This window comes from Petaurus breviceps, unplaced genomic scaffold, assembly GCF_028583685.1.
Source record: "Petaurus breviceps papuanus isolate PSGF00001 unplaced genomic scaffold, PetGlider_PUasm1.0 77, whole genome shotgun sequence".
Classification (NCBI taxonomy): Eukaryota; Metazoa; Chordata; class Mammalia; order Diprotodontia; family Petauridae; genus Petaurus; species Petaurus breviceps.
The window spans coordinates 8,574,309-8,591,636 of record NW_027186492.1 but is presented as its reverse complement, the minus strand read 5'-3'; the positions used below and the strand labels follow the sequence as shown (position 1 = coordinate 8,591,636).

General features: G+C 42.4%; 1 protein-coding gene across 1 annotated transcript in view; it reads left to right on the top strand.

Annotated features, from left to right (window-relative positions):
* Window positions 1–17,328, top strand: part of GATM (glycine amidinotransferase) — a 501,978-nt gene that overhangs the window by 462,721 nt on the left and 21,929 nt on the right. The window contains exons 2-3 of the mRNA XM_069105966.1: window positions 14,872–15,038; window positions 16,324–16,539. Of these exons, the coding sequence (XP_068962067.1) occupies window positions 14,970–15,038; window positions 16,324–16,539 (285 nt within the window). The 5' untranslated portion in view covers window positions 14,872–14,969. The remainder of the gene's footprint in view (window positions 1–14,871; window positions 15,039–16,323; window positions 16,540–17,328) is intronic.

Below are 17,328 nucleotides of genomic sequence, written 5' to 3'. Positions count from 1 at the left end.
GAGAGAGAGAGAGAGAGAGAGAGAGAGAGAGAGAGAGAGAGAGAGAGCTCATGCCTTAGGTAGACAGCCAATTAGAATAAAAGAGACAGACAGAAGTGATTTCCTCCACTAAATCTCCCACTATTTTTGTCAGTATATTGAATGTGGGAATTGGAGATGGTTGTCACAGAATAGGATAGGGAAAGAGCAAGAGCTACGAAAGATGCATCAAAAACTCCCAGTGCTTTCTTCAGGGCTCACATTCATGCATTCAAAAAATTAACTAGGTGGCTGGGTAGTTGGAGTGCCTGGCTTAAAGTCAGGAAGATCTGAATTCAAATTCAGCCTCACATATGTCCTAGCTGTGTTACTCCAAGTCACTTAACCTCTGTTTACCTCGTCTATAAAATGGGGATAATATAGCACTGACTTCCCAGGGCTGTTGTGAGGCTTAACTAAGATAATAATTATAAAGCATTTAGCACATTGCCTGGAACACAGTGAGTGCTATATAAATGCTAGCTATTATTAGTCTTTTTCCAGGGTATATCAGATATTACGTTAGGTGCAAGGGTTACAAAGACTGAAAAAGTCCCTGACCCTGAAGAGTTTACATTTTAATGGAAGTAAGTAACCTGAATACAGAAAAGCCAACTTGACAAGTATACAAAGTCATTTTCAGAAGGGTAGGATACTAATCACTGGGGTGGGAAGAGGAAGAGGAAATCAAGATAGACTTCTTATAGGAGGTAGTTACTGAATCAGCATTTGAGCTGAACTTTGAAGGAAACTAGGGATTGATTTTAGGAAGCAATGACGAGGAGAGAGTGTGTTCTAGAATTGGGGGATAACTGTAAGATGCGAAGTTTGGCCTCTATGACTCCAAAATCCACTTGGGGCATTCAGAGGACAGTCACCCTGTCCCTCCACAATGCCCAATGTATACCACCTAGAAAACTACCTAGGAAATGTCCACGGGAGGACACCAAAATGCCAATATTCCCGATATTGAAGGGTGGATCCTCTTTGAAAAATCTGTAGAAAAACGCCTAAAGGAATCACACAGAATGAGAAGTTGTGGGGAGGTTGAAATCTGCATCAGTAAAGGGAGTTCCTGTGCCAATGAAATTACAAATATGACAGTGGACCAAAGTACATAAAACTATGAGATATGTGAGCTAATGAGTCCTTACTGGTTGCCTTCCCCACTCTGACCATGGTTGCTCTGGGCATTAGAGGTGTCTTACTATGTCTCTTTGAGGCCTAGGGGAAATATTTCTGCCAGGGCAGGGACTGTTTAATTTTTTTTTTTTATAACCATAGGGCCTAGCATCATGCTTGGTATATAGGGATAGGGACTGTACCTGTGAATTCATTAGTATTGGGAACTCCCAGGTGAGGAAAGTCCCTCTACCAAGGCAGGTCTGCACCTTCTTCCCAATTCGAAGTCCTAGATAAACTTGCTCAAGGTCACACAGACAGTATGTGTCACTGGCAGAACAAGAACTCCAGTTTTCCTGGCCTTGAGGTCCATTCCCTAGCAGCTATCATAGGTACTTTATGAATTGCTTGTTGAATTGAATTAATGGTCCTTCAATTTATTTTATATATGCATGAATCTATATGTATCTGTGTACATACATATAGATGCACACTTACATATTGAGGTTTTCATGGGTGAATTCTGGATCCATTTGTACCAAATTACAGCATTAACCAAAAAGATCTGAAACTGTTACACTGTCCACAAATCTGTTTAAGTCTGAATGGTAACTCCTAAAAAGTTACTGAGAGCAAGGTTAATGATAAAGTCCCTGAAAAGGCTATTGTTTCATTTAAGTGTGAACAGCCTTTGTGTCCTGCTTATCTAGGTTAAAGGAACATTTTTATTCTTGATCATTCATTCCTGAGGTCGCTTTCTGGGGTGGTGGGTTTTTTTTGTTTGTTTGTTTTGGAGGTATTTTTTTTTTTTAAAGAAAGGGGAAATAAAGACTTTTAATTTTATTATCTTGTGAACTGCATATGGTGATATTTTTCTCTCTTTGAGTTTTAACAACATTATTTTTCTTTATCTGAGAAATTTTTAAAGTTTCAATGAGAAGAGTGGGGTGGGGTTTTCAGAGTTCTGATCAAATGCCTTGTTCTGTCAGGGCGGTGACCCTGGGCTCCTAAAGGTTATGCCCCTAGTTCCTCAGCTCTGGGACATCCTACCAAACTGCAAAGGCATTGAGGAGAGACCCAACAACAGACTGTTCTAAGGATCAGTTGAGGAAATCTAAGAGAAGCTAATAGCCAAAAGATTAGTCACCAGCTGTTAAATCTGTTGAGCAAGGCAATCATTCACTAAGGCATACTGGGGCTGAAATCTGCCTTGATGTGGTACCCACAAGGATTACATCATACCGTCATCCTTTTCCTCCCCCCCTTTGCTTCCTCCTCCTCCTCCTCCTCCTTTTCCTTCTCTTCCCCTCTTCTCCTACATCTCCTTCTCTTTCTCCTCCTCTTCCTTCTGCTCATCCTGGTTCTTAATTCTCCTTCTCTTCTGATTCCCAGGTGCTTCCATCTTGGTCCAAGGTCACCCTTTGACTGGGTCATGTAACTGATTTCAGTAAATGTCATGAAAATCTTATCTGACATTATTCTGCATTCCTTTTGGCTGACTCAAAGAGGCAGAGAGAACAATTGATCAACAAATATTTTTATTAAGTGCTTACTGTGTTCTGGGCATAGTACTTATTGTTTGTTGATTTACTTTAAAAGCATTTGATTTGGTAGATGAAGATACTGCCTTAAAGGCTTTCTTCCAACAAGATGTTTTGTATCCATATGTTCAGAATTATTTGATTCCTTGAAAGATGTAACAACAGAGAAAACCTTGTTAAATGACTTCCAGTCAAATATAAGGTAAGGCACAAAACAGGGAGACATGCTTGCCAAAGTTTTAACCATCGTGATGAAAAAGATCCAGTGCAGAAGCCAAATTTAAGAGGGATTCCCTATGGGTTATGAGGTCCTCCAGATACTTCTCTTTGAAGATGACATTGTGCTAATTGTATCAGTCCCAGAGACATTGCACGGAGATCTGTAAACACCCAAAAGAGTTTGGCCTAACCATTCATGTAGATAAACCAAGTGGATGAAGAATATGTATTGTCTAGTCAGTCAACAAATATTTAGTATTTCTATGTACCAATCCCAGATTATGACATGTAGTTAGATGGACAACTCATAGAACTTGTCCATTAGTATAATATATTAGTCTATAACTGAACTATTATATATGTACATGTATGCATGTATACACATGAGTATGTATATGTATACACGTATGTGTATATAAGGACAGAAAAGGACACACTCATTGGGTCTAGAATTAAGTTGGAGCAGGAGATGAGGTTGAAAAGGATTGCCTTCAGGAAACTGCAGAGCTCCTTTAAATACCCCTAAGCTTAAAGGTTAAAACATGAATGTCCTTCTTATGGTTTGTGGGTCATGGAGTCTCCTTCCCAGTGATGTTACACATGGAGAAGCACAAAGTGGGTGTAAGCAAGCTGCAGCATATAGTTAGTCAATAAACATTCATTATATGCCCACTATGGGCTAGGCCCCTTGTGCTAAGGGCTAGGCATGTAAAAAAAAGCAAAAGCCTCCCAGGAGTTCACAGTGTGATAGAGGAGACAGAACATAAAAAGAAGCTGAAAAGGAAAGGGGACTCTGGCTGGGGCCATGATGAAGTCTAGGAATATGGGTGGGGGAGGATGACGGGGTTAGGAAATGAGGAGATGGCTGCCTGGTACCCTCCTTAAATGGAGGGTCTGAGAAGAGCCCTACCAAATCCATCCTCTTCAGTCAGGAGACAGGAACACCAGGTGGGACCAGGGTACTGAGGAAGAGTATTTCAGGGTTAATAGAATCTTGCAGGATAATGAGGTTCTGGAGACAAGAAATTAGGAATTTGGGAGAGGGACCAGAATAAAATATATCATCAGAGAAACATAAAATTCAACAAGAAGGGCAGATCCCCTGGCAAGAGCCAAAAAAAACAGGTGGTGAGGGGTGGCTAGGTGGCACAGTGAGTAAAGCGCCAGCCCTGGAGTCGGGAGGACCCAAGTTTGGTTCGGCCTGAGACACTTAACACCCACACAAAAATACTAGCCGTGTAACCTTGGGCAAGTTGCTTAACCCCAATTGCCCTCTAAAAGGTAAAAAAAAAAACCCAAAAAACAGGTGGTGAGCAGCACTGCCCATTAGTATGTGACTCCCATGTCAAGAATTTATGGAGGACCTGGATACCAGTCACCCAGGGGCAAGTTATGATTTGCATCATTGGAGGGGAATACCCAAACTGATGAGATCGCAGATTTATTATATATTCATATCCATTCACAATTTATTAATGAATTGTGGGAAAAATAATGGGTCACAGTACTGTCATCTCAGAGTCTGAGGTATTCTTAGCTTAGAAGGCCCTACCTTTAGTTAAAGTTTAAGACTTAGTTAAGTCTTAAACTTAAGTTAAAGTTTAAGACTTAGTTAAGTCTTTAAGGAGGAAGACAGTATCTGTTGCTTCTAGACAAATCCCCACATGAGCTAGATTCAAGTCTAAAAAAATGAAAACTAAGAAATGAGAAAACAACAAAAACTCTCTGGCTCAGATTTACTTTCTTAATTTCATAGTATCTTAGAGGTTGGAGCAGCTAGGTAGCACAGTAGATAGAGTGCGGGGCCTGGAGTCAGGAAGACTCATCTTCCTGAGTTCAAATCCGGCCTCACACACTTACTCTGAGCAAAACTCTGAGCTAGTCACCTAACTCTGTTTGCCTCAGTTTCCTTATCTGTAAAATGAGCTGGAGAAGGAGATGGCAAACCACTCCAGATCACAGCCAAGAAAACCCCAAATAAGGTCACAAAGAGTCAGACACAACTAAAAACAACAGCAATATCTTGGAGTTATACTGGGCATTCTTTTTTTTTTTTGCTTTTTGGAGGGCAATTGGGGTTAAGTGACTTGCCCAAGGTCACACAGCTAGTTTTTGTGTTAAGTGTCTGAGGCCGGATTTGAATTCAGATCCTCCTGTCTCCAGGGCTGGTGCTCTATTCACTGTGCCACCTAGCCACCCCTAACACTGGGCATTCTTGCCCATTGCACATGGACTTTTCTAATATCTCTGACATATGAGGGTCTAGACTCCGCTTTGATATTTCCAGTGAGGAGGGACTCATTAAAATGGCAGACTGTTCCATTGTTGGACATCACCAGTCATTAGGTAGTTCTTCCATAATACAGTAGAAAGAGCACCGCCTCTCGAGTCACCTGGTGTGTTAAGAGCCATTCTTGCTTTCTTCAGACATCGTGAGCAGTTTAGGGCTCTTCTCTTGTCATCCCTCCCCCTACCTGTAGGACCTTGTTTCAAATATCACCACTGATACGTGTCAGTTGGGACGCCTCTGGCAAGTCACCGAACAATCCTGGCCCTAAGCTTCCGTATTGGGCCCAGATGACCTGTGAGGGCTCTTGCAGTTCTAGGTCTGTGCTATCTAAGTTCCTTATATTTAATAGAAATCAGTCTTTGTCCAGCATTTGTTCATTGGATCTAGTTCCCTCCTGGAGCTGGTTATGCAGGCTAAATCAAATCCCTCTTCCAATTCCCGCTTCCAGATGATAGCAGTTCAAATATTTGAAGAGAGTGATTATGTCTCCCCCCAGTCTTCTCCAGCCTTAACTTCCCTTACTACATCAGGACTTTTAAGCCTGGCAGCCATCCTCTGGACACACTCCAGCTTGTCAATACCCTCCCTTAAGCGTGCCACCCAGAGCCGGGTGGTTTTGTAGACCTGTCTGGTGACAAATGCAGTGATATTATTAACTCCATTCATTCTTCCAGGCATTCTGCCTTTGGACTATAATTATGGTAATGTAGCATGAGGTTTCTTGGTAGCCATAACATACCCTGGAATCACTGAACTTGCAGAAAATAATAATTCTCAGGATGTTTTCACAAGAACTGCTATTAATCCAGGTCTTGTACTTAGAGTTTGGGGTTTGTTTGTTTTTTAACATGAGTAAGGGACATTTAGCCCTGTTTCATTTCGTCATCTTGGAGCAGTGGTCCTGGTTCTGTTGCATGTGCTGTCATAGGACCCAAGTCCGTATCTTAACTCTTCACCTGTGTGACCTTGTGCCCTAGTTTCCTGGACATTAAGAAGAGTGAGTTGAACTAGATGGCCTCTTAAGGTATCTTCCAGGTCTAAAAATATGAACTTCTTAGATTCAGTCCATTGTTCCAATGCTGCCCTTAGTATCCCCTAATGTATTAGCTGTGCAAAGATCCAAAGATCCAAAGGTAACTAACTATAAGCTCTAGAAGTCAGTAATGTGATTTCTAGGCCTGAGTTTTCACTGATACAAGGAATTCCTAGATGAGAGGGAAAGGACTGATGGAATGAATCTGAATACATATCGAAGCATAACTATTTTTACTTTATTTTTTCTTTTTTTTGGTCTATTTCTTCTTTCACAGCATGACTGATATGGAAATATGTTTTACATGATTGCACTTATATAACCTATAGCTAATTGCTTACCATCTTAGGGAGGAAAGATGGGAGGGAGAGAAATTTGGAACTAAAAATTTTTTTAAACAAACGTTAAAAATTGTCTTTACATATAATTGGAAAAAATAAAAACTATTTCAAAGTAAAAAAAAAAGTCTTAGAGAACTCTCTAGGGCCCTGAGAAGTTAAAGTGATTTGTCCAGAGTCACACAGTTGGTATTTTTGAAAATTGTGATATTTGTCTATATGCAATCTTTCTTTCCTATCACCTTACCTATTTTGAACTCTAGTTTCTTGGTAATTGTGTCTGTTTGACACTTTTCAGACTGAGGATGGTACTTGTTGATAAAGGAATTGAGTGAGGATTCAAAAGATGTAGAGGAAAGAGGGAAAAATTTGAATTCTGAGCCTGGGTTCAAATCTTGGCTCTGCCACTCACCTTTGGCAACTCACTTCATGTCTCTGGGCTTCAGTTTCCTCATGTGTAATATGAAGGGATTGCACTAGATGACCTCTAAGGTCCCTCCCAGCTCCAAATCAATGATCCTATAAAATTTACTATTTTAAACATCCTTTCATTAATCTGAGTCCTGCCTTCTTTGTGTCATTAACATCGCACTCCATTCTTGTTCTTCCGAACAAAAAAAAAACCAAACCTTATTTTCATTGTTGTTATCACTTTAGCAAACACCAGCTAATCCTGAGCTTTATCTTTCCTGGCACTATTTTCATCAGGCTGCACTATTTTGAAAATTTGCCCTTGATTGTCTAGAGAGCAGGACCGTAAGTACACTAAAACATTTGAGATCAGTTTCCTAATTGGGTTCTCTTGGGCCCCATCTGATAGTTCTCCTTCATTCACAACCTCCCTCCTTACATAGAAGAAGCAGTCTGAGGATCTGGCCAAGTCAAGAAGTATTTTATTAAGTACTTGCCATATACTAGACGCTGTGCTAAGTCCTGGGGATACAAGAAAAGTGAAAGTAATTCGTGCCCTCAAGGACTCACAATCTGACGTGGAAGACAACCTACAAAGTGCTATGTACAAGCGCCATATACAGAGGAGAGCTTGGGAGTAGTCTCAGAGAGAAGGCACTAGCCATAAAGGGGACTGGGAAAGACTTCCTGCAAAAGGTGGGATTTACTTGAAGGAAGCCAGGGAAGTCCCAAGGTGGAAATGAGGAGGGTGGAGGGAGAGACAAGAAAGAGGATCTAGGAGCATCTGCTGTTGCTACAACCCATTTTCACAATAACAGTAGACATTCCCCATCTTTAGACTACTGGCCAGGACCTGCTGGCTGGACTACTAGCTGTGCCCTATTCTACCTGCCATATGCTGTCCTCCTTGTCTGGAACACACTCACTCTCTCATCTACCTCTCTCAGAATTCTTACTCTCCTTCAAGGCTCCTTCTCCTAGAAGCCTTTCCTGACTTCCTCCGACCTACCTCCCACTCCTACTTGCTAATATTTTCTCCCTTCTCAAATTACCTTATGTTATACTTATCTGCCTCCTCATTTTATCTCCTCAGTAGAATGTAATACAGGCAGGGATCTTATTACTTTTTTTGTATCATCAGTGCTATATATGTAGCATACACTTAATATTTATTGAATTAAATTTCTCTCCCATGTAATAAAAATTCAGGGTATTTCAGTGTTCTTGCATACCCTATTACTGGCTGAGCGATAAAATTAGAATGTGGCCTGTCAGTAATAGCTTGATAGTCAGTTGTAACCATAAGATCCTTAAGGGAAGAGTCTTGTTTAATTTTTTCTATCTGTATTCCTAGTTCCCAGTGCCTGGCACACAGTAGGTAGATAATAAATATTTGTTGATTAACTGATAACTTGGCTGGCTGATGAAGATGATGGAAAAGAGGGAGCAGTGCTTTCCTCCAGCATTTTTCTGCCTGTAACTATTTCTGGGGTACTATGAATATAAATGTCCTGTGGGACATTCAGCCTGTGGGAAAACTCCCGGTAAGAGCCACATCACTCTCTTTAAAAGCCCATTGCTCCCTCATCTTAATATTTGCTTCCTCATTGAGATAATTTATAATTGCACCATAAGAATTTTATTTTGATATCCATCATTTCCCCTTGAGCCACCTTCCCTCTTTGAATCTTTGCTCATGAGCTAATTTCTTTTATTTCTTTAAACTTTTTGAAATGGGATTTTTCTAAGTCTAAGATTCAGAACTGGTTTACTTGCTAGCAACAGCATCCTGGCAGCTTCCTTGGACCTCTGTTACCCTCCTGCTCCAATTGAATTATTTTTAATTTTTCAATTTAATTTTTTAAAATTTTGATTTTTAAAAATTTTCTTTAAAGGTTGATTTGAGAGCACATTTTATGCTGCATGTCTTGGTCATGTTTTGTGAAGTTTGCCTCAGCACCCAAATTGCTAGTTATGACTGTGCTTAGAAAGAACAAAAATCTTATATTTGAATTGATATTTCGCTGAATAGTGGTTCTGAATGTATTCAGAGAGAACAACCTCTCTGCCTCAAAGGAGAATGCTAAGGATCAATGATACAACTAAAAGGCTTATTTAAATCCTACTAGACTAGTTTTTATTATTTTTTTTTAGAATACATTATACCAAGGGTGGGGTTCCCCACCCCTGCATTAGACCCTATGTGAATGTGACTTTTTAATAATAATCATTTTTATCACAACAGATTTGTAACATTTTAGGAAAACCTGATAATACATTGTCGATCCCATTCAACTAAGCAAACATTTGTTAAGAAGCTATTATTTTAACACTAGTATTTGACTATGAATCATGGAAAACTGAGGTCTCAGAAGAATCAAAATTGCAGGAGATTAAAAAAAAAGACAAGCAGATATATAAATAGCTTGCAGAATTCATCTTTTTTTTTTTTTACTGCTTGCAATGAACTTTGTTATTACTGTTAAAATTAAATACTTTACTTTGAGCAGATTGCAATGTCTCCATGTCTTCTCATCCTGCATGCCACTTATTCCTGGATTTTATCCTGACTTATCCATTGAAGAGTTGGGTGCCTTCCTCTCATCCTCTTTGTATCTTGAGAATGCCAGGGTAGGGGTGGCTAGGTAGAGCAGTAAATAGAGCACCAGCCCTGGAGTCAGGAGGACCTGAGTTCAAATCCAGCCTCAGACACTTAACACAAAAACTAGCCATGTGACCTTGGGCAAGTCACTTAACCCCAATTGCCCTCCCTTCCCCCCTCCAAAAAAGAAAAAAAAAGAGAACATCACAGTAGCATTTGAGTGGCTCTCTTACTGTCTCTCATTTTCAATGGGACCAGTCTACTTCTTTCTCATCATAAATATGATGTATTTCATTGATATGCATCTTATCATTGTGAAGAAGCTGTTGTAAAGTGTAAAGACAAGTATGGGGCATAAAGTTCACAAGCAAGGGCAGGCATGATAAGAAATTGAAGGTTAATAGATCAAGCAGTTACTAAGTGCTTTCTATGGGCCAGCCAACGTCCTAGTTGCAGAGCATACAAATGAAAAAGTGAGATGGTCCCTGCCTTCAAAGAGGGTGATACACCATGTGTACAGATATGTTCATGTGGAATCCACAAAAAATGAGTACACAGTGATTTAGGTAAGAGATAGGGGGCTAGGGGTAGGAGAAGGAGGGTAGCTTTTGAACTGAGCCTTGAAGTAAGCCAAAGGTTCCAAGACACTGAGGAAGAAAGGCATTCTAGCCATGGGGGAGATGGGCATTATACACGGGGGAACAGATGGATAGCCCAAGTATTCACAGGTATCCAGGCAAAATAAAAAAATAGGAGGAAAGCCTCTGGGGTATTGGATTGATCTTTTTTTTTTTTTTAAGCAATTGGGGTTAAGTAACTTTCTCAAAGTTACATGGCTAGTTATTTTGTGTGGGTGTTAAGTATCTGAGGTGGATCCCAGGTCTCCCAACTCCAGGGCTGGTGCTCTTACTCACTGCGCCACCTGGCCTCCCCTGGATTGATCTTCTAACCCCATTATATTAGACTTTAAAATTATTATTGATGTCTTTTTTTTTCCATCATCAAATATTCCTCCTCTTCCTCCCAGAGAGTCATCCCATGTAACAAATCATATTTTTAAAGATGAAAAAGAAGAAAAAAAATCAGCAAAACTGGTCAATATATTGAAGAAGTTGGAAAATATATGTAGTGTACCAAACTTGTAGATCTCTCACCTCTGCAAAGGGGTAGCTACTCCTATCCCTTCTTTGGAGCCATGCGTGTCCTTTCTAATTTTGCAACATTCTTTTTTTGGGGGGTTGTATGTGTATATGTGTTTACATTGTTGGTAGTCACTGTGTGCGTTGTTGTCTTGGTTCTGCTTACTTCACTCTGCATCAGTTCATGTAGATCTTTCTTTGTGGTCATTGTATTCATTTTTCATAACACAGTAATACTGTATTATATTCAAGTACCAGTTTGTTTTGCTGTTTCACAATTGATGGGCATCTACTTTGTTTCTAATTCTTTACTATTCCAATAAGTGTGGCTATAGATATTTTGGTGTACATTTGGATTTTCTTCTTATCATTGGCTTCCTTGAAGTATAAGTCTAGCTGGTTAGGAGTCAAGGGGTATGGACAACATTAGGTTTTTATTAAATACTTTCTCTTTGGTACAGTGGAGCAATCACTGGGTCTAGTCAGAACCCAAGTTTGAGTCCTATATCTCACAATTGCTCTGTGACCTTGGTCAAGTCATTTAACCTTCCTCTTCTATAAAATGAGGTTGGACTGAAGTGCCTTCCAGCTCTATTCTCTCTATTCTCTACTCAGCTAGGTCCTATGTGACACCTCTCGGGAGCTTTATGCTTTAGACAGCTTTTTCCCATCTCCCCCTTTAGAATGTAAAGCATTGTTTTGGGTTTTGGGGGGGGGGGTTGCTTTTCTTTGTCTCTCCAGGGCTTACCACAGTGCCTGGCATATAGTAAGCACTTAATAAATGCTCCTTCCCTGATCAGACTCAGTGATTTCTGAGGTCTCTTCCATTAATAACACTGTGATTCTACTTCCTGATTGTGTACTTAAAGGACTCCGTCACAGCAGGGAAGTTGTCATCAGCCCCATTTGACCTAATAGGAAACGGAGTCTCAGGGAAGTTAAGTGACTTGTTTGTTTAATGGCATACAGCTTGTTATGTACAAAGCTAGGACTATTCTCCTTTTCCCTCACTCCCCCTTCATGAGTCTTAAGCTTGTGCTTGTCTTTCTGGGAGCCTACACATTTCAGGGGACATGGTGTGCTCTGTTGTACATCCCAATCTGTAAAGTAGTAAATAGTGTTATAATAAGGTTCCATTGTTTGTTCATTTTTGTGGAGGCAGGGCACAAGCCATCAATCCTTACTCCGCCCACCCACCAGAGGCTGGGAACAAAACCACCAGGCCAGTCCGACTTCCCTGGGAACAAATTTTGCAGAGGCACAAACTGTCAAATGAGCATTCCTTTTGCAACCTTGGGGCTGGCTAGTTCTATCCACTCCTAGATCAGAATTCTACTTACTTAGCTCTCCCCCTTCCCTATTGCCAACATGTGTCTCCAGTCTACCTCCCACTTTCCTAATCAACAATCACACACTGTTATCCCTCCCCGCTGCTATCTCTTCCAGGAGTACCATCCCTATCCAGTCTAATACTCCCCTACCCGAGTTCCTCTATCTCCCTTTCCACTACACCCTTGGGAACCAATTCCATTGCAAACCAATTCCCACACATCCTCCACCATTCCTTTAACCATTTCACCTAAAATGAACCCTGTCTTTTTCCTAACAACACTCCTTCTCTGGGAAAGAAGGGGGATGTGACATTTTACTTGCCCTCATTGCTATGCCCTAACCATCGTTCTGCCAGCATCACTTTATTCTATTGTCTCCCCATCTTGGTCGACATTGGCTACTGACTTCCAGGATAGTTTCTTCAATTCCTTCTTCCTCCAAGCACCAATTTCTTTTTTAATCTGTGACCCACCATCCTCCGTAGTTATTGCATGGTCAATATTTGATGACCCTTCTAACACCCTGAGTACATAATTTCTTGAACTATAGTGACCCTCATCTCCACTCTGTCTCAGCAACCCATCAGTATGGCCCGACCATAGAGCTCATAATCATCTCCTTTTCTGATAATGGCCTACTAAGCTTATCTACCTCTCCCATAGAGTCCTACTGAATTTGCTCCTGGTCATCATCATGACCTCTCACCACTTCTGTATTATTTAGTCTATTAGTCTCTACTTGGGTCTCTCCATTGAGGTCGATACCCCGGGTCAACCAATCAGAGGTCAGTCCTCACTACCATTCTAGAATCCCTTGACCCCTTGACATTTCCCCCATTTTACCATCCATCAGTTTTGAAATGAAGAGAATGGCAAATCATTTATTAAGTGTTTTCCATGTGTCAAGCACTGTTCCATTAAGTATGGGGGAAGAAAACAGGAAAGTAAGAGAGACCCTGCTCTCTAGGGAGCCCACATTCTAAACAAGGGGTTAACAACATCTAAAGGAGAATTCATATAGACATTCAGGCATTCGCAGATGGAAAGGGCAAACAGCATTTTTTAGGTTCGGACAGGGAAAGTGACTGGAGCTTACAATCTAATAATGTAGATAAGACAAATGCCTAACACAAGGCAGAATATAAGGGTCATGAGAGAAGTACAAACAAGATACTGTGGGGCAGTCAGAAAGCTCAAATTCAACAAACATGCATCAAACACCCTTCATGTGCAAATACTGCACTATCAGTGCAGACACTGAGGATAAAAAATTGAAAAACAAAACAGGCCCAGGAGTTTATAGTCTAATGGAAGAATAAGCTAAATATACAAATAAGCTTGATGCAAAGTAGAATGAGATAAGGACAAAGGACAAACTCTATAAACAAATCTGAATTGTGGCTAATGATGTCCCTCCCCTCACTCTAGTAAAAACCACCCCTCACTCTTCTTCCCCACCCCTCACTCTAGTAAAAACAAAACAAAACAAATCCCCCCCCCAAAAAAAAACCCCCAGCAGGTCAACTCTATTTGAATTAGTTTTCATATACTAGTGAGTTATGAACTGCACTGTCCATTTTTTCTCACCTAGTTACCTTTCTATTACCAGGATTACAAATTCGTAACTGCCATTATGGTATTAGACTTAGATACTTGATCTTGCTTGAGTAAGTTAACTAATTTCTTTGAGCTTCAGTTTCCTGTCCTGAAAAATGGAAATAATACTAACTACTTCACAGAGTTCTTCTGAAAGTGCTAACAAGTGTGAGCTATTATTATTTCCTGCAAGAAGCTAAATGATCATGAGGTCTATACAACACTTTTGTCCCTGACACTGGCCTTATTATCAGCATTCGTCCACCAACAGTTTCTCTGTATCTCATTCCCCCATCTGCAAAATTAAAATATCTTTTAGGCATGCGTGGTATGAGGTCTAGAAGGGACCCTTAGAAGCCATCCACCTCATTTTATAGATAAGGGAAAAGATGCCAACTGAAGTTGTAATTTGCTCCCAGTCACATGTGTATTAAGTGGATAAGAACCCGTTATGTCTGGCTTTAAATCCAACACTTAAAGGCCTAGGCTTTCAGACATCACACACACACACACACACACACACACACACACACAAATGCACAGTTTAACATAAAGGCCAAATAATTCATACCTTATTCTTGGATTCTGTTTCTGTTACTCTCATGCCACTGGGCGAACACGGTTTTGAGAGGGTCTGCTCGCCTCTCTTGGGCTATAACATACTGTTTAGTACCCAGAGGCAGCTTGCATTGATTTTATAATTGGGAGAACCAAAGAATTTGCAGAGTCCCGAAAATAAAGGGAAGTCTATACTTGTTTTAGAGAGTGGGGACTGTGCACATTTTTATAATTAAATGTTATGTCATAGAGTGTATAACTAATGTTTCTATCCAATATATTTTAATAAAGCATACAGAACAACATGAAATGCAACATGACATAACGTAATGCGATGGCATGGGGCACATCTCAAAGCCCCTCAATCCCATCCTTCCCGCTGCTCCTCCTCCCCAAATACAGATAAGCTTTCTTTCCCGGGTCCAGCAGAGAGCAGCCGGTGACTGGACACTCACAGAGGGGTTGGGAAAAGCTAAAAAAGGGAAAGCGCAGCTCCTCTGGCCCCGGGACCCCAGCGCAGCCGCCTAATTCGGGGCCGGGGCCCGCCCCCTGACCTTTCGGCCCCGCGTGGGGCCCCACCACCTGTTCCGGGCAGCCAATGGACGGCGCCGGGGGGAAGGACGCGAGGTGGGGAACGTGTATATAAAGCTCCCCGGGAGCAGGCGCGGGTTCGAGGCTTGTCGCCTGTGTGCCGTCCGGCCGGGAGCTAGCCGCTTGCGCTCCGCCCCAGCGGGAGACCATAGCGATCGCGGACCAGCTGCCCTCGGGAAGATGCTGCGGGTTCGGTGCCTGCGCGGTGGGAGCCGGGGAGCCGAGGCGGTGCACTATATCGGGTCTCGGGTGCGTACTTCCCTCCTCCACCCTCCGCCCCGAGCCCTGCGGAGCCCCTTCGGAAGCTCGGTGACGTTGCCTCGACTGCCCCGGCAGGACGGGGTCACATCCGCGCGCCCGGGAGGACCAGGATGGGATGGGACAGGCCGGGGGACGGCGGGATGCGCTCCGCGTCCTCCTGCCACGGCCTCCGGCAGTCTCCAAGGGCTCTGACCGCGGCTGGCCCAGGACATGGGGGCGGCTGCGGGGGGGGGAGTCCGGGAAGCTAGCGGAGCGTCTGGAGACTCAGTATCCCTAATGCAAAATGGAGCTCGGAGAGCCATGGAAAATGTGGGGAGGGCGCGGGCTAATAGTTGGTACCTCCAGGAATAGCTCGGACCGCGCCCCGCAGCTGGCGGAGGAACAGCTGCCCCTCCTCCCCCCGCGCTGTCGGGAGTCCCCCACCTTCTGCTTACAGAGCCCCGCAGGCTGGGCAGGTGTTGGCTGCCGGCGTCCGACCCTGAGGAGTGGCACCTTCTCGTGACCACTTTGAGGCTCGTTATTTAAATTCTCATTGAACCCTCCACCCTCCCTCTCACCCCACCTTATTCTCCTCAATATGTGAATTTGTGTCCTGACATAGCTTCTAAACTCTGGGCTGTCCCAAAACAAAGCAGCTCGTTAGTGCCCAGAGATGATGTGGCAGGGACGGTGAAGTATTTCCGAGAGCAGGAGTAGGTAGGGGGTTTGGCGCTGCTCCTCCCTGTCCTTTGTGAAATGCTGTCACCACAGTTTCCTTTGCATAAGAAACCCATTATTGATAACCTTTCATAGTAGAGAAGCCAAGAAGGGCAGAAACCCAGACTGCAGGGCCAGCTGAGGAGAGCATGGGATGGATAGGTTTTCCCACTCACATTCAAGGCAGCAGCAAAAATTCTGCATTCAGGAAGGGTATAGTGCTGTACCAAGGCCCTGCCTTCAAAGAGCCTTCTGTTTGGAAAGAGCTGTATGCAATATAAATTAGGACATGATGAAGTGGACAGGAAAGGTTAGATGGTGACTTGGGAGAGCTGACTAGGAATCCCTTATGGAATGAAAGGGGGGAGAAAGGAGATCCAGGGGGGAAATTAAGAGGACGATTTCAAGGGAAAATATGGGGGGAGACTGTTCCAGGTGTGGGGAAGAGAAGGCCTAGGTAAGGAGTTTGCCTGTGTAAACAGGTCCTTCAGAGGAATAATAAATGTGCAGTGACTTTATGCTTATCACCAGAATAGAGCAGAGGTGAACCCGGAATAATGTTCTTTTCTCTTTGAAGCTTGGAAGAGTTTTTACAGGATGGGTGCAGCGAACTTTCCAGAGCACCCAGGCTGCAGCAGCCTCCAGAAACTCCTTTGCTGCTGATGACAAGGCCACAGATCCTGTTCCTAAGGACTGCCCCGTCTCCTCCTATAATGAATGGGACCCACTTGAGGAGGTGATTGTAGGCAGAGCTGAAAATGCCTGTGTTCCACCATTCACTGTGGAAGTTAAGGTAGGATTTGTGTGCTCTCCACCTGTTTGTGTGTGTATGTGTGCGCGCCAAATATTGGCGTGTCTATTTATGACACATTTTAGGTGTCTTGTCCCCTTGTTTCCTGTATGCAATTAAATTTGTACATTTTGGGGTGTAGATGCTGCCTAAGTATAAAATTACAAAATCAGGTAAACAGATTTTTCTTGGGAGGAAATCTAGAGCTCTTAACATCAGTATAGCAAAAGTTATGCTGCTTTTTCAGTCTATATAACTTCAAGCTGCTGAAACCCATTAAATCAACTCAGTTACCATATTGAAGTGAAGATAGAGGGCAGTAATTATTTCTAAAGCTATCATTTTGTTTGTCTTAAAGCTCTTAGGCTTGTGGACTGCCCAGGTCACAATCTTGGGTTTTAGGCCTGGATCTGCTCCTCTCTGCTTAAGTGGCCTTAGGCAAGCTGCTTAAACTTTTCAGCTCTTGAATCTACAACATGAAGATGTTAAATTAGAGGTCATCTAATGGCCCTTCAGACTCTAAACATCTCCTTCAAATGGGTAGTTAAAAGACAGAGAAATGCTTCTCTACTAAATCACCTTCTTAGAGCTAAGGCACTATGAGAATCATTAAACGAAGAGCTGGAAAAGATCTTTAAAACCACATAGTCCAATTCTTTCATTTTACATAAAAGGAAGCAGATACAGAGAGGTTAAGTGACTCAGGGTCACACAGCTAACACGTCTCAGGCAGGATTTGAATCCGTGTCTTCCTGAATCTCAGTCCATCCATTCAATTTTCCCAGCTGTACT